At 36.4% G+C, this 26,613-nt stretch overlaps 1 protein-coding gene across 6 annotated transcripts in view; it reads right to left on the reverse strand.

Moving 5' to 3' along the window:
• GABRB2 (gamma-aminobutyric acid type A receptor subunit beta2) overlaps positions 1-26,613 on the reverse strand; it is a 388,018-nt gene that overhangs the window by 225,735 nt on the left and 135,670 nt on the right. For all 6 annotated transcript variants that reach the window (XM_060296567.1, XM_060296563.1, XM_060296564.1 and 3 more), the window contains exon 6: positions 21,717-21,799. In XM_060296567.1, the coding sequence (XP_060152550.1) occupies positions 21,717-21,799 (83 nt within the window). The remainder of the gene's footprint in view (positions 1-21,716; positions 21,800-26,613) is intronic.

Consider the following 26,613-nt stretch of genomic DNA (forward strand, 5'->3'; position numbering starts at 1 on the left):
AAGCCCACTAAGGTATCAGTAAGTATGTAGTTTAACTGAGTATCAGTTACAGTTTGAAGTTGTGTTCTTAAACCTGTTATTGTTTTTATTAACTAAATGAATAAGCACCACCAGCATGGTTAAATTACCAGACTCTGCAACTAGACTCTTGGGATTAAATGAATTCTAATCTCACCACTTCTGGATGTGTGTTTTAAATTCTTTAGCCCTCAGTTTCCCCATCTGTAAAATGGGGAAAATGTACCTGTAAAATGTACCTACCCAAGTAACTGCTGGGAGGATTAAATAAGATTATCAATGTAGAAGGTTTAGCTAAAAGAATCCACACAAAATGACATTCCAAGTAGCAGCTGTTGTTTAGTATTATATTGCATATACTTCTTCAAATCTTAAAAGGGTCTTTTTGTTAAACTTTAAGGAACATTTTGCTAATGTATCTTCACAACCAGAAAACTGTAACCGCTTAGCAAGACCTTTATTTACTTAAAGTACTAAGAAGAGAATAGGGAACTGGAAAGACATATACAAGTAACAACTTTTTTGCATACATAAGTAATTTGTAATACCCTCTGTCTTCTGCTCATATATTAAGTGATTCTGATACAATTACAATTCAAAACAGCCACAATTATTCAACTCAACGCCAGCTCATCCTTAATGTATTTTTCTCATTTCTGTCCACCAACCTTTATTATTTGGCTGTAAATTTGATTAAGTTGGAACTCAAGCAATACTTTATGTCAGAGGTTTATGCACAAACAAAATGCTTCAGAACATATATCCGTAATAAATATTTATTTCTAAAGGTGGTTAAAAAAGAAGCATTTGAAATCAATTAATCTAACAATGAGTGGCTTGCTTTTAGTGAGAAATGAATCTTTTTTAAAATCTTCTGTTTATCAGAAGAAAATTAGAGAAACAAAGTGACTAGCAATGGTTTAAGAGATTCTTGATACATTTATGGATATTATGATAGATACACTTCACCAACAGAATATAAACACTTCCCTTAATTACAGGAACTGAAAGGCATTAGAACAACTTCCTACCTTAAAACAGTTTAACTTAATGCCCAGTTCCATCACTAGTGTTCATTTGACTGCAGCATCATCTTTCTTATATTTAAAGCAGATACAGCTGCCTGGTGATGCTTATTGAGAGTTAGGTCCCTGGGGATGGACTATCTGGGACTGAATCCTGATTCCATGCCTCAGAGTGTGACCTTTGCTTAATCTCTTACTCTTATAAGGTTGGCATAATAAAATGAGACCATGAATGTAAGGCACTTAGCACTTAGTAAGTGCTCAACAAATTTTATCTATCTATCTATCAAAAATTGCCACAGGACAATTCACATAAAGTCTCTCATACTTTCATTTAAGTAGCCTGAAATCACTTGCCAAATGGCTTGGGAGCAAGGAGGGTGATAAATCCCAACAGAGGGGCATATACATTAGGGAATTCCTAAGTCTACTATTTTGTTTTGGGAAGATCTGGACCTAGAGTAAACTTTGGTGAAATAAATGAATTAAATTAGTGAAGAATCTCCTGACTTCCTGTCATCTGCAAAGCAATCTAGGAGATAAAAGATAACACAGACATAACCCTTGCTTCAAGAAGCATAATAATCAATGTTCTTAGATGCAAGCAATAGAAACTGATTTGGGTTAAATTAAATAGAAAGGCATTTATTAAACTGATAATGAACAGCTTATAGAAGACCAGAGACCCAAGTGTGGAAGCTATGCAGTCAAGAAAAATATCAAAAATTATATAGCAGAACTTGTTTAGTGAAGTTATCATTGCCACACCCATGGGTAGAGGTAGTGCAGTTCTCATTGTGGACACCTTTGACATGTGTCCTTGAGTACCTCTTCCCATCTACTGCCAAGGCTCCTCCTTTTATTTAGGGTGGACTTTTCCACAGTCACTGGTTCTTACTGCATGGTTTCCAATTCAAAGTTATATAATTGGTAGTGTCTTGGTCTTGCACCCACCTTCTAGTTGCAAGGGAAACTAGAGAATGAGTTTCTGGCTTTTTTTAGCTTTTGTTATGGGAGGTGGGTTCTGTCTCACAATGTAGAGGATTCTTCAAACATAGTATTCATATATATACATATATTCATTCCTTTTAAGATTCTTTTCCCATTTAGGTTATTACAGAACGCTGAGCAGAGTTCCCTGTGCTATATAGCAGGTCCTTGTTGGTTATCTATTTTAAATAGAGCAGTGTGTACATGTCAACCCCAAACTCCTATTTTCTTCAAGCAGACATTCACGTGCTAACCTGTGTGGCCTTCGTAAGTTACACAACTTTCCCAAGACATCATATCTTCATTTGTAAAGAGGAAATAACATTAGTAGCTGCCACATGCGAGATTTAGGTGACATCAAGTCTGTATAGACACAATACCATATCTGGCACAAAGTAAGCATTTAATAAATGGTAGTTACTATTACAGATGACGGTGATCATGACGACAATAAACATAATAATCATGGTAGCAGCTACAGTGGAAATGGCTCAGGGATAGATGGTAGGCTCTGGAGGCCATCACAAAGAGAGGGGTATTTGGTTTGCAGTATTGAAAGCCTACTGAAAGGAACATATCTTCAAGTGCTAACACAGGAAGCCAGGTTCAGGATATGAGAACAGTCAGTCTGAGTTGGATTCACTGGGCTGCAACTATCAAACAAATACAACATGAGTCTTCTGGAAATGCTTCAGGGAAGGTTTTTGGATGTATTTACGCCTCTGGCTTCTTAGGTTCACGTCAGGTTTCACAAAGTGCTCTCTAGCCTTCACTAAAAATGCTAAGAAAGCCGCAAATGTGGCATTTTCACTTAACCAGGATCACTTGATCCAAGAAGAGACGGTTTTTGTAGGATGACAGCAGTGTTGGCACCTCTCCTGAGCCTAAAGGAAAACCTAGTGAACAAGTTTGTATCCCCTCCCACTACCTTCCCTCCAGGAGATTTGCCATAGAAAAATTTTTAATATACAACATGCACTGAAACTGCACTGTTGGCTCTAATGGGCAATTTCAAAGCAAGAAATAAATGAGCATTAGAACCATCAGAGAAGGTGGCCATGACTTTCAGAAAGATAAATATTATACAGTGTGAGTTTTTGAGCAGAGCCTTATCCAACACTCAGGGTCCTGAGGGACTTAGGAATCATTTAGTTTTTAAGAAAATGATTCACCTTTACGATCCCATAACGCCAATCAGTTTTCTTATAATTGCTCCTTGCTGTTCGTTGAGCTTCAAGCTGAGCTTGGGCCTAGCACATTCCTAAACTTCACAGCTGTGCTTACCATGTGGTCAGAGGGGTGAGCAGCTTTTGGGCTCTGAGCTCATTTAATTAACAAGTCAGCTCAATACAGGTGAGGAACGGAAGCCAGTGTGTTCAATTGACAGGGGTTTCACATATTATTTATATTGATGTCTTTTCAATGTTACAGAGCAAAAATCCAATAAGGCATTGTGTCTACTGCTAAAATATTTCTCCCCAAATTCTCTGTATTTAAAACTCTAAATTCCAAAGGCATCTGTTGATTCATGTGGAAGTCTTGATCACTGCCAGAGTAATATAGATAGTCTACTCACACTCTACCCTTTAGGCCAGCAGGTACTATGTAAACGTACACACTTAATAAACTGCTTCACTTTGCACACCATGGCAGAAACAGCCTAATGGTGTGTTCAGGAAAATGAACCAAGCAGGGAGATTTTCACCAGTGAGATTGGCAGATACTAATTTGATAACACTGAATTTTGCTTCTTTTGGGTTTGCCCACTTAGGAATAATAAAATAATGGATTCCTTTGCAATTAAGAAAAGGAATTTCTTATACATCTTCAATTCTAATGTGCTTGATGTTCCTTTTATATTTCAGCACTTTTGAAATCAGGATATATCTACCAAGAGATGAGTACATTCAATGTAGAATTTTATTATTCTTATTAATGTAAAGGTGAATCTTACAACTGATGGTATTTAAGAGAAGAAAATAGTCATTTGCCATTGACAAATGGCATTGACATCTTATAAAATAGATATCCTGCATTGCCGTCATACTTGCTCAAAGGCTGACCTGCAGTGTATACAATAATTCTAATGCTCCTTAAGTTTTAAGTTCTTTTTTCTTTTAGTCCATTCACTTTACATTAGAAAAAATGTCCATATAACCTGTAAGCTGCACAAGATGTCACCACGAATGTAAACCAAGTGTGAAGAAAACTCTCATCCTGAAAGTTGAAATGTGTACATTTCCTATAAAACCATATCAAAAAACTTTTTATATTTTCTATGTTGTAGCTATTCAACTTCTATGGATTTGTTTATATATTAGTGTTATCAGACTTTTCGGAGATGGTGGAAATGTTCTGTATATTTTCACTGTCTAACGTGACATAAACATACGGCCACTGAGCATATGTTACATGCCTGCACTGACTGTGGAACTGAATTTTTAGGTTAATATTAATTGACTTACACTTAACATTATGTATTATATTGAATAGAAGAGCCGTATATCTATACACACGCATATGTAATCATAATTGCATTTAACAATATAGCTTTGATCGTACACAAATTATAACATTATTAAAAAAAGCAACTAGTAGAATTACATTCTACAATAGAGAACAGATTAAATAAATTATGGTCCAGCTATATAAGCAATACTAGACACTACAAATTATAAGAGAATATTTCAGAAAATAAGGTATTTGTGATATGCTTTTAAACTTTAAAAATGAGGTTGAGATGAATGACTGCTTCTCCTTCTCACCTCTGCTCAAACAGAAGACCAGCTCTTGGTGGAAGGGATGTCAGTGCCAGAAGACGAAGCTGTGGGCGCACGCCATCTCATCCAAGCTGCGAAACTTGGCAATGCAGAGGCCCAGAGCATCTTGAGAACAGCTGGAACAGCGTTGGGTCTTGGGGTTGTGATCATCCTCCACACTATGAATCCTTCCCTTGTGATCCTCTCTGGAGTCCTAGCCAGTCACTATAACCACACTGTCAAAGACGTCATCTGCCAGCAAGCCTTGTCCTCGGTTCAGGACGTGGATGTGGTGGTTTCGAATTTGGTGGAACCCGTCCTGCTCGGCGCCGCCAGCACGGTTCTGGACTACACAACTTGCGGGATCTACTAGTCCTCCGAAGAGTGGACGTGGACCGAGATTCAAGAGCTCCTTGGTGGAATCAGGCCAGCTGAGAAGCCACTAGGACTTACAGCCTCTGAAAGATTAACCATCCCAGAAGGATCGTTGCTACTGACAAGCAGACACCTCTCCCTTCAATAGCTTTTCGTACTATGTTGAATATGACCCTGGAGTGTTGATTAAGGCAGTGTTTGTTGTGTGTCGTACCTAGAGCCCACATCTGTGAATCTGGATTCTCACTAAATAAGATTCCACGCTCGCATTGGTGTCAAGATAGCAAAGGCCAAGGCTCTTGCTATTAATTTCAACCTGGAAGAAATACTGATAGCCACCATTTATTAAGTGCCTACTGTGTGCCAGGCTCTGAACTTGGTGCTTCATATGCATTATTCTAAATTCTCACAACCAGTAAGGTATGTGTTTTAATTCCCATTTTATAGAACCCCAAACTAAGTCAAGTGGTGTACCTAAAGCCGCGTGGCTAATGAGTCTTAAAGACAGGGTTTGACCCGGGTCCCTCTGTGTTTTTCTGCTAAGCCGCACAAACCTCTCTTCATACCAAAAACTTCCAAAGTGAAAATATATTCTAATTTATTCCAGGCTACCAAGAGCTTTCACAAGACTATCTCATTAGCAAATGAATCGATTCATCCTTGACACTATCTCTCAGTGATGAATTTAATAAAATATTCCTGTATGCTGTGGAAATTTTGCCAGTACAGTATTTGGTCTAGTGACAGGTTTTTATGGGTACTTTTAGATGACCTAAAAAAGGACATGCATATGTTTTTCAGATTGTTTATTATTTTTGGAAAACCTGAAGGTTTCTACAACATTATTTCAGTGTTCACATATAAAATGAAGGAATCAAGTTTGCATTTGAATTACTTCCTTCCTGGTGGGTTAATGTGAAAAGATAGGTTGGCTGATTCTTAGAATTCTGTCAGCTCTGAAATAATCTCCAGGTCCTGGTTGATTCCTGGGAAGGAAGCTAGTTGGCTTGGCCATCAGTGTCTGGGGCGGGTCAGTATACTGTGAAGGGGCATCCGCTGTTCTTTGACAAAACCTACAACCACTGTATACATCAGACAGTTGCACTGCTACCAAGTTTCATACAAAATATTTGGAAGGATGGTATTGAATCTAAAACCGAATCTTAGTTTTTATTAAATTCATGGAAAGCTAATATATTCCAACATAATTATTACATATAGCTAAATGATCACATCTTAATTTATTTTAATGTAAATATTTTTATGTTACTGTTCTGAGCCAAATTCTAAAAAAATAAATGTATTTCTTTGTGGAAAAAAAAATGAGTTGGAAAATTGTATAGGCAGTTAAAAATTACATATGTGTATTAAAAAGAAGAGTTCCAGTTTAAGATGACATATATACCTTTCCCGTCTTACTTGAATCTCATAAATAACTATAAAAGGAAGGAAGAGTTAAAATCCATGATAACCCTACAAAATAGGAAAGTATGCCATCAATGGGCCAGTACTTTTGAAAAATGTACAGAAGTTTGGATGTAGGTGAGGTTACACAGATAAAGAAAACCAAATGGAGAAAGAAGTTTTACATGGGGGCATGCAAAGGAGGGAGCCCATCTCCTCACTAGCATACTAGAGCCATGACTTCACAGGGTGGTCCTCAACCCTGCAGCATTAGTGTGACCAAGGCATTGTGAGAAATGCAAATTCTCAGGCCTCATCCCAGACCCACTAATTTAGAAACCCCAGGGATGGGACCCGACGCTCTGTGTTTTAACAAGCCCTCCAGGAGGTTCTCATGCCACTCAAGTCTGAGAACCAGTCCCCTAGAACACGCTTTCTCAACTTTGGCTGTTCATTGTCATCACTCAGGGAGCTTTTAAAATTACTGATTCAGTAGGTCTGTGGTGTGATCCATTCATTTGGACTTTTAAAAACTTCTCAGGTGATTTCATGGTGCAGCAGGGGTGAGAACCTATGTACTGGAGAATTTGCAAACTCAGTTAGGAAACCCAGAGTGGGAACCACATGGTACCACTAGACCAGTCTTCATCTTTCTCCTACAACTGGCTCTGGTGACTGCACTCAAGATAATGTTGGAAGAAAGCTCCCTACACAAAGTGGGGGATGCCTGGATTCCTAGTTTAGATACTGGGCTGAGGAGAGGACCAGAACAAAGCCCCGGATAGACAGAGGCACCTCTATAAATGGAGGGGAAAAAAGCTAGGTGGTAGTACCATCAGTTCCTTCCAGGAGTGAAAGAGTGAAATAATCTAAAGTGCTTAAGCCTCAGATGAGTCTTGTTACCTGTGAAAGGTCTTAGCATACTGTACGAAAGAGAGAGGTCGTCTTTACCCTGTAGCACAGGGAACTCGGCTCAATATTCTGTAACAACCTAACTGGGAAAAGAATTTGAAAAAGAATAGATACATGTATATGTATAACTGACTCACTTTGTTGTACACCTGAAACTAACACAACATTGTTAATAAACTATACTCCAATATAAAATAAAAAGTTAAAAAACAAAGAGAGGGGTTGTCTGATCAGCATGCCCAATTCTCCTCTTGCCCTGCACTTCTCAGCGAAGAAGCTGGCTATGCAAACAGTCATATAACAGTGCTGGGGAAACTCACATCAGGTCAGAAAACCTCTCTCAGTAACCTGAGCTGATCAAACTAGCTGTTTATTTACAAATATAAACAGACTACCAAGATCAGCAGATGTATAAGGGAAACCATCAGCATGAAAAAGAAAGATCAAGATAAACAAACATACATCATCACAAAAGGAAACAGATGAAGAAAGCAGAAGCAAACTTGTAAAACAGCTTAAATTGATATCATTTAAATTAAAAAGAACAGTCCAAAAGAGAACAAATGACTATGGAAAACTAGTAGTCAAAGCGTAAGGAAGAGGTCTTATAAATTGAAAACATGATTGCCAAAATATAATATTCACTAGTAATAATTTCTTTAGAATAAAAGAAATATTACAAAGTTGAGAGAAAAATATCTAAGAATTTTAGTTCAGAGCCATGAGGGATCCAAGATCAACCTACTGGGATCCCAGGAGGAAAAAAATAGAGACTACAGAAAGAGAAAATGAAAAATGTAAAAAAAATTTCTTTTTACTCTGGGGGAAAAAAACTGTAGAGTTCACTATTTTCATTTTTCATACTCAACATCAAGATGCACCCTTTAGTGTGGAGAAAAGGGAACCCTCCTACACTGTTGGTGGGAACGTAAATTGGTGTAGCCACTATGGAAAACAGTATGGAGGGGCCAAAAAAACTAAAAACAGAGTTGCCACATGATCCAGCTATCCCACTCCTGGTCATATAACTGGAAAAAAACTATAATTCAAAAGGATACACGCACCCCTATGTTCATAGCAGCACTATTTACAATAGCCAGGATGTGGATACAACCTAAATGTGTAATGACACATGAATGGATAAAGAAGATCTGGTACATATATATAATGGAATATTACTCAGCCATAAAGAAGAATGAAATAACGCCATTTGCAGCAACATATGTGGACCTAGAGATTATCATACTGAATGAAGTAAGTCAGACAGAGAAAGACAAATACCATAGGATATCACCACTTATATGTGGAATCTAAAATATAACACAAATGAACTTACGTATGAAACAGATTCACAGATAGAGAGAACAGACCTGTGGTTGCCAAGGGGGACGGGGTGGGGGAGGGATGGATTCGGAGTTTGGGATTAGCAGAGGCAAACTATTATGCATAGAATGAATAAACAACAAGGACCTAGTGTATAGTACGGGGAGCTATATTCAATATCCTGTAATAAACCATAATGGAAAAGAATATGAAAAAGAATATATATGTGTGTATAACTGAATCACTTTGCTACAGAGCAGAAATTAATACAACACTGTAAATCAACTATACTTCAATAAAACAAATTTTAAAAAAAGGTGCATCCTGGATATCCAAGTCACTACTCTACTTTCTAACAGTGGAAGAATTGAAAGGGCGGAAGTCAGGAGGAATTGAAAGGGCGGAAGTCAAAGTCCAGAGATACACGAAGGTCACAAATAATATCTGTGTGAGGTGCCAGATATTCTAAACACACATCCCGGTACTTGTCTATGGTCACATGGGACTAATAATTGTTAAACGAAGATCACATCTAACAAGGTATCTCCACACCACAAGGAATGGAAGACAAACCTCCTACTTCCACAGTACTAGATAAACTTCAAGAAAATATCAAAACAGGTCAGTGGCTCGAATTAAATTTGTATGCCATGACACCATGGGGCATTTGCAATGCATTTGCTTTCCCCTTGAGAAATAATTATGTCGAAGCCTCACTTGAATGTCACAAGAATATTTTTCTTATTTGAAATAATATGAAGATCACCTGAAATATCTGGTAGCTGCATTATTTACCACCCCCCCTACAGACACAGACACACGCACACATACATTTTCTTCTGTTCTGATACTTCTTAAAGCATTAAGGAGACTGATCAAAAACCTCAAGGGGGTTCTAAGATTATTTAGAAAGATGGGAAAACGTGGAGGCCTTAGACTGATTCCTCACAGACGCAACTGTAAAATGTATTCCTGTGAGGAAAACCTAAGAAAAGGAAGATTGCCAGCGACATGGCAACAGACTATCAGCAAAACACACACGCCATTCTACTTAAAATCTTAGCAGGGATATGATTTTCATCTTTCCTAAATAGCACTGCTCCCAGAGGTATATGCATATGGGAGCTGCATCCTCACATAATCCAGTGATTTCCTAAATGTCCTTTAACTAAAGTCCTACATATTTTTGCTGATGCCAAGTAAATATCAACCCAGAGCTCCCTAGAAATTATATAATCCCACCACTTGCTCAATGCAAGAATTCCTTCTTTCCTAGAAAATGGTTTTACAGCACACAGCAACCTACTGGATATTTTTTACCAGCTGCAACCGCTACGAACTTTTCTTTCTTTCCTTCTTTTTTTAAAAATATATTCCAGTAAAAAATTGCCTTTTGGCATCTTTTACCATTAATCTAGTTTTGCCCTTAGGGCAGACAGAGTGTGCTCTTTTAAGAGGAAAGTTTGTAGTGATTTAAGAATAGCTATCCTGTTTAAACGCTGCCATCCTCCCTCTCCTAGCTTCCCTTCCTCAAGGGAAATACGCCCCTCCTCTACTTTCTTCTACTGGTTCTTCATACTCCGTGGTTTATGTGTCACTCATATTTTAGTTTTCTGATCGCTAAATATCCCTTTTAAAAATGTTGTGCCTCTAACTGAGCACAATATTCCAGGTATAATTTAATAATGATAATAATTATGCTATAATGAGAACAGTTGCTACTGATGGAAATATCAGTACCAAGCATTGTACAAAGATCTCTGTCTTGATTATCTCATTACCTTCAAGGTATCAAAATATTGTACAGATGAGAAACCACAGCTTGAAGAAGCTAAGTGACCTGTTTTGTGAGCTGGAGGAACCCGTACCAGACGGCATCTGTATTCAATGCATGTCTTCTCATCCACCATCCCCCATGAGCTCAAAACCCTATCTGATCACCACTTCCTCTGTGAAAGGTATTTTTAACCTACTGACATACTATAAAGTGTCACTAATTTTCACTTTGGCAGTGGATAAACACAATGCTCTCTTTTTGTTTTCTAAGTTCTTAAAATTCTGTATGTATATCTACTGAAATATTGACCAGCACATAGCATAACCTGGATCCAAAATATTCGCCCTCTGTATATGCAGAGAAAACCATAATCCAAAAGGAATCATGCTTCCCAATGTTCACTGCAGTACTATTGACAATAACCAGGACATGGAAGCAACCTAAGTGTCCAAAGACAGAGGAATGGATAAAGAAGATGTGGTACATATATACAATGGAATATTACTCAGCCATAGAAAAAGAATGAAATAATATCATTTGCAGTAACATGGATGGACCTGGAGACTATCATACTAAGTGAACTAAGCCAGACAGAAAGACAAATATCATATGATATCACTCATATGTGGAATCTAATTTTTTTTAAAAGATAGAAATGAACTTACTTACAAAACAGACTTACAGATATCGAAAACAAACTTATGGTTACCAGAGGGGAAACATGGGGGCAAGGGATAAATCAGGAGCTTGGGATGAACATACACACACTATTATATATAAGATAGATATCCAACAAAGACCTACTGTACAGCACAGGGAACTCTACTCATAGAGTAGAGTTCTGTGATAACCTATATGAGAAAAGAATCTAAAAAAGAATGAACATATGTATAACCTATATGAGATAACCTATATGAGATAAGAGATCTGTGATAACCTATATGAGAAAAGAATCTAAAAAAGAATGAACATATGTATAACTGAATCACTTTGCTGTACATCTGAAACTAACACAGTGCTGTAAATCAACTATACTCCAATAAAATTAAAATATTAAAAAAATAATAAAAGGATCAAAACCAGCTTAAAATAACACATTCATCCTGTGCTATAGTAAATTTGGATTCACTATCCAAGCTGCTTAAATGTATCCATCTACATTGACTTCTTTAATAAGAATTATTTAGAATGAACCGGTTGAAAAGAAGAGTTTTTATTCCAACAATATCCTAATAGGAAGATGTTTTTACATGATATTCAATTGGAATTTAATAAGGTGACAACAAGCACATTTATATTTTCTGCTTCCTAAAGCATGGTGAATATCGCTAGGAAGGAGAGATGCCTGTTCCAACACCCTCACAGGGACCTTTTCATATCTGACCACAGAGGCTTTAGATGTTGAGCAGGTGATGCCTGTCTTCTCTGGACCTGCTTAAATGTTAACAAAATCATAAATGGATTATATTTAAAAATGAACTACCCTTTCACTTCATCTAAGTACAGACGTCAAAGAACTATTAAATCTCCCTCTTTGGACTTTGAAGCTAGTTACTAATTCTTTTCCTTTTGGAAGAAGAAATTAATTTGCACTTTATACTGTAGGCACAGCTGGCTGAGACAATCTATGAGGAAGTAGATAGCCCTACAGACAATGAAATTTGCTTGGAAAATAAAATCAAGGGCCAGATGAAGATCTACAAAGGTTGACAAGAGCAATGCTGTGCTTTGGGTCTCTTGGCTGGATTTACTACATCTCAAAATTAGGGAAGATCTGTGGCAGTGTGCGACTTTCTATATATAAAAATAAAAAATTAATGTTATAAAAATAATTATTAATTACTGAAGTTACTGTTTATTTAGATGTCTACCACGTACCAAGCAAAGAGCTACATTCTTTATCTATATTAGTTTTTTAATCCTCATAAGAACTTCAGGTGGTAGATATTATTATCCCCATTTTATCTATGAGGAAACCAAGGCTCAGCTAAGTAGGGTGACGTTCTCCATGTCATTCTGGTAGTCAGTGACTATGAGAGGCCAGCAAGAACTGGTTTCTGATGCTGCCACAAAGGGCAGTAGTAGAATTTTTTTTTTTAAGAAACTAAAAGGAGATGCCTGACTGGCTGTCTCGGTAAACACTTGGCATAGTCCTGTGAAGCTGTCTATGAAAGAGCTGCTGAGAAATTTCTAGACTCTCTAATTCACTGTGGATCGCACTAAGGCTGAGATTGATCAACAAATCAACACCACTCAGAAACAGAGCACTGATCTTATTCTCTGGGATGTTGACGCTGTCCAGTCCAAATCACCCAGAGACAGGCTGAAATAAAAATACACAAATAAATGAGAAAAAAAGGAACCTTTGCGTTTTGGTAATGTGAGCAGACTGTCAATGGATCCAGTTGAGAAGATTCCATACTTCCTTTCAGACAAGCAGCTCACATGGCCCAACTGGAGGACTTGGATATGGGGATGAAGACTGTATAAGACAGCCTTACCCTTCTGAGGAGGGGAGAGGGACCATGTAGCTGATACTGGTATTGAGAAGCTTAACTGGCTCAGCATACAACAGAGGAGCCCCCTAACTATTACCCTTTTAAAGATATGTAATACTCCCCTCACCCTTTTTCCAGTACTTTTCATTCCCGAATGAAACATACTAAGTGGCCTTGTAGTATAATGGAATGTTGTGTCTCTGTAACATAATTTGAACTGTATATATTTTTTAAAAGAGATAAGTCTTTGATTTGTCCTAATACTCTTAAATTATATTTGGCAGCATCATACTTTCCAGAGCATCAGCACACCTGGGACAATTTATTGTTTCTTTATTAGAATTCATCTTATTCCTAAACAGCAAAGTTCAAAAGAACTTTATTTATATAGGCTAGCTTGTACCTTTGTCATCATTTGGTGCTTTTAGGGTGACATTTCCCTAGAAATATAGGTGAGTATTCCAGTATACCTTTTCCAAACTGACTGAAAGATTCAGAGAAACATATAGACATATACATATAAATTAGGTGGATAAAGTATGATGTAGCTGACCACACAGGTAACAGAAGCATGTAGGTATAAAGTAAGGAGAACTAGTTCTAAGTGAAAAGACTGGAAATACCTGGAGATGGATTTCTCCTTTTTATTTTGGCAATTAGGTTTCATTGCCTACATGGTGGTAAATATTATCAGGGCCCCATTTAGTTCAGCAAATCCCATTAATTCTACAGAGCTTCTCCATCCCTCTAAATTTAAGAAAAGTTATAAAGTAAGCATAGTCCATACTGGCCTTCTAGATTCCTCAGCACTTTATTTCAAGGCTTGCTCTAATCTTACTTTAAGATCTTAAAGAACTAAATATTTCATCTTGGTAGCACTTTTCACTAATGCAATTTTTACATTCATATATGTGTTCATTTAAATAATATCTATCTTCCTCATTATAATAAAGGAGGGCAGAGATACTATTTTTTTTGTTCACCATTATGTCTCTAGAGTTTATTACAATACCTGGTATATAATTAGTGCTCAATTAATATTTCATGAATAAATAAATTCTTGAATGAATGAAAGCATGAATGAATTAACAATAAACTCAATCCTAATATTCTCCTACTCTAAGCTTCCCAGAATCAAGTTATATTATCCTGGAATGGAACCAATATATTAATTGTTGATATGGAGACAAGACGATAGTGATTTAATAATGCAACTATTAGGCTCATTTGCATTTGAGAGAGGTAGGAAGAGAAATAAAGAGGGGAAGGAGGGAAGAGAAGAAGGAAGTAAGGAGAAGGGGGGAGGGGAGAGGGAGCAGGAGAATGGATGAATGCCTAGAGTTTGCTTAACAGAAAGAAATGATAAATAAGGTGAAATGTCAGGCATCAACTTCAAAGCCAGTTGTTTAAGGGATAGGATCCTAAACTTATTTCAATTTAATTAGTTAACTATGTACTTATAATAATATCATGTATGTTACTAATATAACACCATGTTTTATTCTCTATAACAATGATTCACTGTCTGACTAAATATGAATAAACTCCAATTTTTATAAGGACAGGCTATTTGTTCAATTTTTAGAATACAGATCTTCTGGTTAATCTGGTCCCTACAAAATCAGGGGCTTTACTAAGATAAATCAGCTAACAATTACCACATCAGTATAGAGAAATTGTGCCAGTCAGTAGCTGCATAATCTGGGGCAAATCACTTTACTTCTTTGAGTCTGTTTCTCTAGATGTAAAGACAGAAATATTAATACCTACCTTATAGATTTTAAACTAAAATGCCCACAGGAGACAAAGAAGGTAATTGTATAATGATAAAGGGGTCAATTTATCAAGATATAACAATTGTAAATATATATGCAACATTAGAGCACCTTAATATATAAAGCAAACACTAATAGAACTAAAAGGAGAAATAAACAGGAATACAATAATAGTTGGGGACTTTAATACTCCACTCTTAACAATGGTTAGAGCATCCAGACCAAGAATCAATAAGGAAACAGTAGATTTGAACAATGCTGTAGAACGAATGGACCTAAGAGACATACAGAACATTCCACCTGACAGCAACAGAATATACATTCTTCTCAAGCACGCACAGAACATTTTCTAGTATATATTATAGGCTAGGTCACAAAACAAGTCTCAAAAAATTCAAGAAGATAGAAATTATATCAAGTATCTTTTCCTGCCACAATGGTATGAAACTGGAAATCAATAACAGGAGGAAAGCTGGAAAATGCACACATATATGAAATAAAACAACACAATCCTGAACAATCAATGGATAAAAGAATACATCAAAAGTGAACAAAAATTTTTTTGAGACAAATGAAACAGAAACACAACATAACAAAACTTATAGAATGCAACAAAAACTGTTCCAAGAGGATGTTCATAGCTGTAAACTCATGTATCAAGAAAAACATAAAGTTCTCAAATAAACAACCTAACATACCTTGAGGAACTAGGAAAAGAAGAAAAAGCTAGGCCCAAAGTTGGCAGAAAGAGGAAATTATAAAGATTAGATCAGAAATAAATAAAATAGAAAACAGGATACCAATAAAAATAAAACAATCATAGAAGATCAAGAAGATTAAGAGTTGGGTATTTGAAAAGATAAACAAAACTGACAAACCTTTAGCTAGACTAAACAAGAAAAAAAAAAGGGCACAAATAAATAGAATTATTAATGGAAGAGGAGACATTCCATTCCAGATGATACCACAGAAATACAAAGGGTCATGAGACTACTAGGAACAGTTGTACGCCAATAAATTAAACAATCTAGAAGAAACGGACAAATTACTAGAAACATACAATTTACTAAGACTGAGTCATGAAGAAAAAGAAAATATGAACAAAACAATTATAAGTAAGAGATAAGTAAAAAGATTTAATCAGTAATGAAAAACTTCCCAACAAAGAAAAGACCAGAACCAAATATTTTCACTGGTGAATTTTACCAAGCATTCAAAGAAGAATTAATGCCAAATATTCTTAAACTATTCAAAAAAAATTAAAGAGAAAGGAATGCTCCCAAACTCACTTTACAAGGCCAGGATTACCCTGACACCAAAGTCAGATAAGGATACTGCAAGAAAAGAAAACTACAGGCTAATATCCTTGATACATATAGATGCAAAAATCCTCAACAAAATACTAGCAAACCAAATTCAACAGCACATTGGAAAAATACACCATGAGCAAGTGGGATTCAGCTCTGGAATGCAAGGATGATTCAGCATATGCAAATCAAAATGAAAGGTAAAAATAATAATTAACTCAATAGATGCAGAAAAAGCATTTGAAAAAAGCAACACTTTTTCATGATAAAAATCCTTGACAAATTAGGTTAGAAGGAATGTACCTCAACATAATAAAGGCCATTATATAACAAGCCCACAGCTCATATCATACTCAATGAGGAGAGGCTGAAAGCTTTTCCTCTCAGATCAGAAAAAGGGGGGCCCACTCACAACTCCTATTCAACACAGTACTAAAAGTCCTAGCCATAGCAATCAAGCAAGAAAAAAAGAAATAAAAGATATCCAAATTAGAAAGAAAGAAGTAAAACTGTCTCTGTTGGCAGGTGATATGATCTTGCATATAGAAAACCTTAAAGACTGCCAAAAAGCTGCTAGAACAAACTAATTCAATAAAGTTGCAGTATACAAAATTAACATATAAAAATCAGTTGTAATTTTATACACTAACAATAAACTATCTGAAAATGAAATTAAGAAAACAATCCTCTTCACAGGAGCATCAAAAACAATACAATACTTAGAGATAAGGAATGCTTGATCAAGGAGGTTAAAGATCTGTACAATGAAATCTATAAAACATTGATGAAAGAAACTAAAGAAGATGCAAATAAATGGAAAGATATCCCATGTTCATGAATCAGAAGAATTAATATTGTTAAAATATCCACCACCCAAAGCCATCTATAGATTCAATGCAATACTTACCAAAATTCCAATGGCAGTTTTTACAGAAATTGAACAAACAATCATAAAATTTGTATGGAACAAAAGATTCTGAATAGCTAAAGCAATATGAAACAAGAATAATAAAGCTGGAGGTATCACACTCCTGATTTTAAACTATCCTACAAAACTACAGTAATCAAAGCAGTATGGGTCTGTCGTAAAAACAGACACATAGACCAATGAAGCAGAACTGAGAGTCCAGAAATAAACCCTCACATATATGGCCAACTAATATTTGACAAGGGAGTCAAGAATGCTCAATGGAGAAATGATAGTCTCATTCAATGAATGGTGTTGGGAAAACTGGATAACCACATGCAAAAGAATTTGCACCAGGGAAATGCAAATCAGAACCACAATGAACAACAACCTCACACCTGTTAGAATGGCTATCATAAAAAAGACAACAGATAAGTGCTTGCTAGCTAGGATGTGAAAAACAGGGAATCTTGTACACTGATGATAAGAATGTAAATTAGTACAGTCACTATGGAAAACAGTATGGAAGTTTCTCAAAAAATTAAAACCAGAACTACCATATGATCCAGCAATCCTGCTTCTGGGTACATATCCAAAAGAAATTAAATCACTAGCACTAAGAAGTTCCTGTACAACGATGTTCATTGCAACATTCTTTTTTTTAAAACTTTTTATTTTATATTGTAGTATAGCCAACGAACAACGTTGTGACAGCTTCAGGTGCACAGCAAAGTGACTCAGCATACATATACATGTATCCATTCTCCTCCAAACTCCCCTCCCATCCAGGCTGCCACATGACATTGAGCAGAGTTCCCTGTGCTATACAGCAGGCCCTGGTTTGTTATCCATTTTGAATATAGCACTGGGTACATGTCCATCCCAAACTCCCTAACTATCCCTTCCTCCCACCCTTCTGCCCGGTAATCATAAGTTCGTTCTCTAAGTCTATGAGTCTGTTTCTGTTTTGTAAATAAGTTCATTTGTATCATTTTTTTTTAGATTCCATATATAATGGATACCATACAATATTTCTCTTTCTCTGTCTGACTTACTTCACTCAGTATGACAATCTCTAAGTCCGTCCATGTTGCTGCAAATGGCATTATTTCATTCTTTTTAATGGCTGAGTTATATTCCATTGTATACATGTACAACATCTTCTTTATCCATTCCTCTGTCGATGGACATTTAGGTTGCTTCCATGTCTTGGCTATTGTAAACAGTGCTGCAATGAACACTGGGGTGTGTGCATTCTTTCGGACCATGTTTTTCTCCAGATACATGCCCAGGAGTGGGATTGCAGGGTCATATGGTAGCTCTATTTTTAGTTTTTTAAGGAATCTCCATACTGTTCTCCATAGTGGCTTTACCAATTTACATTCTCACCAACAGTGTAGGAAGGTTCCCTTCGCTCCACACCCTCTCCAGCATTTATTGTTCAGAGATTTTTTCACGATAGCTGTTTTGACTGGTGTGAGGTGATATCTCATTGTAGTTTTGACTTGCATTTCTCTAATAATTAGCGATATTAAACATCTTTTCATGTGCCTCTTGCCCATCTGTATGTCTTTTTTGGAGAAATGTCTATTCAGGTCTTCTGCACATTTTTTGATTGGCTTGTTTGTTTTGATGATATTAAGCCTCATGAGCTGTTGGTAAATTTTGGAGACTAATCCCCTGTCGGTCAAAAAATATTTGCAAATATTTTCTCCCAATCTGTGGGTTGTCTTTTTGTTTTGTTTATGGTTGCCTTTGCTGTTCAAAAACTTTTGAGTTTAATTAGGTCTCATTTGTTTATTTTTATTTTTATTTCCATTATTCTGGGAGATGGATTGAAAAAGATATTGCTGCGATTTATGTCAGAGAGTGTTCTGCCTATGTTTTCCTCTAGGAGTTTTATAGTGTCCAGTCTCACATTTAGGTCTTTAATCTATTTTGAGCTTATTTCTGTGTAAAAGAGTGATCTAATTTCATTTTTTTACATGTAGCTGTCCAGTTTTTCCCGCACCATTTGTTGAAGAGACTGTCTTTCCACCATTGTGTAGTCTTGCCTCCTTTGTCGTAGATTAACTGATGCAGCATTCTTTATAATAGCCAAGACGTAGAGGCAACCTAGGTGTCTGTTGATGGATGAATGGATAAAGAAGATGTGATACACACACACACACACACACACACACGCACACACACACACACATACACAGAGAATGGAATATTATTCTTCTATAAAAAGGAAATCCTTGTGACAACATGGATGAACCATGAGGGCATTAGGTTAAGTGAAATAAGTCAGAGAGAGGAAGACCAGCTCTGTGTGATCTTACTTATATGTGGAATCTAAAAAAATACCGAACTCATAGAAACACTTAAAGGGTACAAACTTTCATTCATAAGGTGAATAAGATCTGAGTATCTAATCTACAGAATGGTGATTATAGTTAACAATACTGTACAATATACTTAAAGTTTCTAATAGAGTAAATCTTAGAAGTTCTTAATACACACACACACACACACACACACACACGGTAACTATGTGAAGTGATGAATGTGTTAACTAACCATATTGTGGTAATCATTTTGTAATACATACACATAACAAATCATCACACTGTACATCTTAAACTCACACAACGACATATGTCAATTGTATCTCAAAAAAGCTGGAAAAATCTATATCATTTACCAGGGTAATTGTGAACTGAAATGAGATATGTAAAAGCCCCTTTATAAAACTTAAACTTTCTAAAAGTCTAAGGAGTTATCATGTTTCTTTTTTTAATTAATTAATTAATTTATTTATTTTTGGTTACGTTGGGTCTTTGTTGCTGCACAAGGGCTTTCTCTAGCTGTGGTGAGCGGGGGCTACTCTTCGTTGCTATGCACGGGCTTCTCATTGAGGTGGCTTCTCTTGTTGCAGAGCATGGGCTCTAGGCGCGTGGGCTTCAGTAGTTGTGGCACACGGGTTTCAGTAGTTGTGGCACATGGGCTTATTTGCCCCGCGGCATGTGGAATCTTCCGGACCAGGGCTCCAACCCGTGTCTCCTGCATTGGCAGGCAGATTCTTAACCACTGCGTCACCAGGGAAGTCCAGGAGTTATCATGTTAATTTTTAAATATTCATGTCAAAAAGAATATTCATGTCAGAATTATACTTTAATTACATGGAACACTTGGATGCTGCCTGTGTCCTTAGGCATCATCGGTTCTTCAAAATAAAAAGGCCTCGTTTACTACTATGAGGGTTGTGAAAGGCGCAAGTGACATTACATCAGTGCAGGTGCTTTAACCATGTACAATTATGATTATTTAAAATTCCAGTCAAATTCTACCACAAAAAAATGCTCTTACCACAAAAATTCATTTGTAGTACACAGCAACATACTTTTTTCAAAATATCCTTATATCAGCGATTTGAAACAACGAAAGAATTTGAACTTTGAAGAACATTATTCTCTAAACTGTGTCATGAGTTACAAAAAAGCAAAGTTATCCGAGAGATATCTACATAAAAATAATCATCATCAAAATCCCTTGGACCAATTTCATTAAATAGTTCTTTATGGCAAAGATCTAATGTGAAAATAATGATGATTTGGAAATACAAGTATGCAATCAGGTTCTTCAAAAAGTGCATATAAATTTAATTATCCCTCGAAGCTATTTTTTGAAATGGGCAAAACTACCAGCAATGTGTCATAAATGCAGTATTTCTGCTCAGAGCAGTGATTTAGAGTTTCATGGCTCGCCAAGGCTAGAGTTCCTCCCAAAGACTGAGAGTATCCACAAAGCAGTCAAGCTAGTCATTATCTAGAATGCTGGATATAAAATCATCAGCTTCCAATTGTTTGATAGGATTAAATAGGAAAACACTGCAAAGAATTGAGAGAGAAAAAAGATTTGAAATCCTACTCCACCTCAAACGACCTCTCTGTGTGACCTCTGAAATGGAAATGGGTTATGAAATAAACGCTTTAGCCCAGTCAACAGGGTAGGTGACTGAATCATCAAGAAGGATGCTGAAAATGCGGCCTAGAAAAGCACCAACATTGTAAAACAGGTCAGCACAGGAAAGAGAATAAAAACACACATACACCAATCTTGCTCATCATATGGCCTTCAGCAAGAATGTAAAATAAATTTGAAACAATGAAAATAGCCCCTCGAAGTAAAAAATATTCCACCAATCCACACTCTATGAATGTTTTAACTAATCCAGAGGCCACTTTTACTCTGCAATTAATTGCAGAGATAACATTTGTGAAAGGCAAAGGCAATAAGGACATCTCGTGTTATGCTGCCATCTCCACCTATTTTTCCAAGCCTGTTGCAGCTAGTTGCAACAATTCCATATAATAAATTCCTGAAATAGCCCTTGGTGTCCTTCCAGACTCTTAGTATCTTCCTTTTATTGCTAGATTACTGCTTCCCTACACATCCCTCCCAGGGACTTAGGGATGACACTAAGAGGGTGGCAGCATGACTGAGGGAAGACACTGTGAGCACCTCCCTCCACCAAATTTGGCACACTAGCACAACCTTTGCAGGACTTGTGTTGTGGATGTGAACCAGGGTAGGAGACCTTTGCCCAAGGAGAACCTTAAAGCCAAGTTCAGTCTAACTGGATTGTCAGAAAAACTTACAGCTTTCAATTTCCAAGGTGCAGTTTTGTTCATCCAGTGGGTACCGCCTCAGGTCCATCATGCAGGCAGCTGTGGTTGTGATTCTAGAAGAGAAATATCAATGATACATGCCGTTAGCTGATCCATGACTGAGCTGGAGAAACTAAATCTAAGTCTCAAAGAAGACAGCACTGGGCCTCTAGGAGACTGATTTAGCTCAAGCTCTAACAACAAAAAAAAGAGTGCTACAACTTTGGATAACCATTTTCCTTGATGAGCCTCACGATGCTTTGTAAATTAAACAGAGTGGACTAAATCAGTATTCTCCCAAGATGTGGTCCATTACCTACTTGGTACCCAAATCACCTGGGAACGTTTGTTAAACAGGCAGTTCCCATTCTCCAGAAGGTCTTGGGGGTGGGAGGGGGCCGTCCCAGGACTCTAGCTTACAAGCATCAAAGGTGATTGAGAAAACCAACATGGATATTACTCTTGCACTCACATTTGTTTTCTCCTCCCCTTCTCAAGACCCTAAAATCAAACCTTCCAACAATCTTGGCTTTGGTCCATCATTTTTGACCTTTCTATACATAGTGTGGTGCTTTGCAAGTGTATTAGTATAACATACAATATGCCTTTCATCTGTCACCTGATTTGCTCTGTCCTGAGTAATCTGATATTCTCAAGGCCTGTTGCAGAGCTTCCTCCTGTTGGTTGGCACAGTTATTTATTTAGGACACACTGTACCTTTATTAATTTATCAGGAAGAAATGAATATGTCTCTTTAATGTCTTTATATTTCTCTGTCACCATTTTTCACTAATCTCACTTTTCACTAATTGAAGACCTGCTAGAAAGAGCCAAAAAGCATACCGCCCTAAATGATTTATCAATTTGGTTTCTGATCAATAAGGCAGCACAATGTTATGGAAAAGCAGAAGTTTTAAAACACACAGACATAGGTTTGGATTCTAATTCTGCCTCACTAACTGTGATACACATCCAGATGGTTAATATCTAACCAACCTTAGTTTCTTTGTCTGTAAAAAGGGGGCATTCTTCACAACAACAGTAATAACAGCCTAACAGAGTTTCTGTATGAACTAATAGAATAATTTATGTAATAGGCCCTTCACATCTGCTGAAAAAAACTAAGAGGACAAACTGATGTTAAATTTGACCAACTTTGCTTACTCTGCTCCTAGAGGTACTATATACTGTGTGTTGGAAACAGAGAAATAAGATGCAGATCCAGCTTCGGAGAAACAATCCATAGCTAGGCCTTTTTCATTAGAAGGTCTTGGGCAGAGCTTAGACAAGTAGTGCAGGTAGACTGAATCTCTGAAATTCCTTAGTTAGGTGTGAGAGTCCTACTCCTCAGCTGTAGGATGGAAATACCTAAATGACTTCATGTAAGTAGTTCATGCCTCTTTAGTTTGATGACTTCTTCATTCGGGTTTGTGCTCTGTTCATTTTTGTTTTCCTCTTTAGAGATAAGTGAGCATCCTAGGGGTGATGTTCATCCTGGGCTCCTTGTTCTCCTTCACCAGGAGATGGCTACCCTGCCTCAACTCCTTTCCACCTCCACTGCCTTCCTCAGCGTCTATGGTCCCACTGCCTCACTTCCATGTTATTATAGTATCTTGGTCTCCTAGCCTCTCCATGTGCCTCCCTACTAACTATAATTCATACAACAGTCAGATGTTTTAAAACCATAGATCAGATTTCATCCCTCCTCTTTAAAATTTTCAGTGGCTCTTCCAAAAACTCCAGTCTTGGCTGTGGCCTATTGTGCCCTGAGTAATCTCACCCTTCTCTCCCAGTATTTTCTCATACCAAGTCCTCACTCACTATTTCCAGCCTTAACATGTGTTCTCTCTGCCTAGAACATGTGTCCCCCCCGATACTCACAGAGCATGTTTTCCGATCCTTTAGCTGAAAAATCAACTCCTCGGAAAGGGCTTTCCTAAGCAGCCCACCCAAAGTGGCTGCCTTAACTAATGCTCCATCTTAGCTGTTTATTTCCTTCAAGGAATTACTACAGTCTGAAATTATCTTGCTTATTTCTTTTCTTGTAAGAACTATTTTTCCCAGTAAAATTTAAGCTGTTGAAAGACACAGACTTTTTTCTGTGTAAGTGAATCAAAAAGTATCTGTTGAAAGGATAAATACATGAATTATACAGAGTCAAGCAGCTGGTTTTGCTGTGCATAAATCTTTTATTTGGAGGATTATTTTATTGCATCATTTCTCTTTTTTTAAACTTACAATGTGTCTTGGGTTTTAGGGATTCTTTTTATATTTTTCACAGTAAGTAAATTTTAATCCACTTAATTAGCATTACATAACTAGTACCAGAGTTTATCTTAGTATCGAACTGATTATTTTCCCTTTCAGTGGGACTGATCAAATACCTATATTTTATAAATTCTAAAAATTATATAAAAATTAACATTCACATTTACTCAGGGTTAAAAAAAGAATTTATTTTGGCTATGTGATACTTGGCTAAATTTTTCACTGGTCCACTGACTTTTTCCAAAGTGTAGATCCAACCTGAATTACCACTAACATACAGGAAACTGAATTGTGTAGAAGAGAAATATTCAAAGGAAATATAATTAGGTGCCTAGTGGGCATACCAAATTCTCATGCTATTTATGAAAAATAGCAGACAATCTCCATCTTGAGACACTAGAGAAAATCAACTTCATTTGATGGAATGAACACAAAAGACATGAAAGATACAAGAGCATACATACCATAAAAAAGGAGAGCCATAAATAGATGACTGACTGTGTAAGTGAGGTGAAATTTGCAATTACTACAACAGGTAGTTTACACTTTCTGCTGATGCATATTCATGGCAACTAACATCTGTGAACACTAGTGCTGTGAGCAAGAAAAATAAATTGACTAATTCTATTGTAGAAGCAACTGAGTTTCTACTCATGTTTTAAAAATGAAGTATTATGAAAGTGTTTTTCTCACATCAACGACATTCATATTCACACCTATGTTTTACTGTTTTTAATGCTACAGTATACTCTGTAAAACTAAAAAATATATATAAATGTTTTCTAGTTGATGTTTATAAGCATTTGTATCTCCTGTTGGATTAAAACAGAAACTGTAGCCAAAATAATCCATTTGGAATCCTGATCATACAAACCAGGATGAGTGACCTGAGATAAGTCACTTACACGCGCCAATAGTAGGTTGCTCCTGAAACCCTGAACTAAAAACTTGCCATCCTGCTTTGCTGTGAGATGATAAAAGTAGGAAAAAATCTGTAACATTAAATATTCTGCATCTTTTGTTATTACTCACTGCTAATGAGTAAATACAATGATAACTCATTTAGCCAGTCGTTACTTGGTAGTGTGCATATGTATATGTTTGTATACATGAAGAAATGTAGAATACCCACAAACTTATTTTATAAGCAAAGCAGAGCTATAAAATATGATATATAAATGTTCAAAACAGTCATCATGCCATATGTGTATATGAAATTCTTACTAACAACTTTTAGGACAAAGTACTGACGTGTAACAAATCTGCATATTTTCTAGGTGCTTTGTGAGAGCAGGAACAATTTTTTCCTTATTTCTACCTCAAAAATCTTGCCAGGTGTTGACATATGTCAATAACCCAAGATTAAAATAAAAATAATAATAATAACAACAACATAAAACAAACAAAGACAGCCATGGTCATAAGTATTCCCAAATTGAGGATTTTGAAGTAATTCTCTAGATTAAGTGTCTGATTTAATTTATATAAAAAATTCTCAAGCAAATTTAAAAGTCAAAATCATCCTTACAGAAGAAGCTACCCTGAAGTGAATCTTACTCAGAAAAGCTCAACAATCAACATCAAAATCTATTCTCGGGGACTTTCAGATTTGTAACAGGGTGGTTTCTCTAAGAATAAGTCAATAAAACAAATATACTTAAAGGGTTTTCATGAACATGCCTTTCTGAATCCTGATAAAGATCCTTAATGGGCCTTAAATTACTCAACATCACTACTAGGAGTCTTTGAAGTGAAGCTAGTAACTCATTAGGCCTGATTAAGTTTCAAGACCATTGTGAAATATATGAAGACAGTTCTGTTTTCAGTCAAAGGAAACAGTCAAGGATACCTACAAAATTTACCTCATTTACCTGTAGCAAATCTTCTATAGCTAAAAGTGGAAATGTGTCTTCTTTGGGGCTGAATACTATGGCTTGAAGAGAGCCACCTTTGGGGAATACTGATTATTCCGACTGGGCTAAGAGATTTTTAGGTAAATTTTTATTCCTCAGCCATTGGACACTGTCATCAAAAATGATTTATGTCATAAAATACTGACATAGTGCAAGGAAACTAAATATGTAAAATAAGAGTCACTAAAGTCATGCATAAAATCAAGAAATACAACAATTATGCCAGCATTTCATATTAAAGCCATAATAGATATTTTATGGTGTCATTACCTGAGATTTACTGATACTACTATATCATTCCAAGTTTGAATATGAACAAAGACAGTTATTAAGTAATAATAAATGCCTCTGCCACTCAGCCAATAGGAAATAACTCAGAATCATCAACGTGACACACTTGGGGTCTTTCAGCAGATTCTTCAAGAGGGACTTCAGGAGCTAGAATACATGGTTAAACATGTGCTTTAAAATGTGAAAACTTGTTAGGATTTCATCCAGAGATTATTGAAAAGTGACTCTGGACTTTTACTTTGTTTGATTTCTTTATCTAGACAACCATCTAGCTATTCCACACAAAAAAACTTGTTTTCAGCATCCTTGCATATTTTTTAAGAAAGTCAGCTGCCTTATCCTCAACTATATTCAAAACATATTGTTCTAATTCACCACACGCTTTTCCTTTGTTCAAAATGTACATTTACCTAAAA

The sequence above is a fragment of the Globicephala melas genome, chromosome 3, assembly GCF_963455315.2.
Source record: "Globicephala melas chromosome 3, mGloMel1.2, whole genome shotgun sequence".
Classification (NCBI taxonomy): Eukaryota; Metazoa; Chordata; class Mammalia; order Artiodactyla; family Delphinidae; genus Globicephala; species Globicephala melas.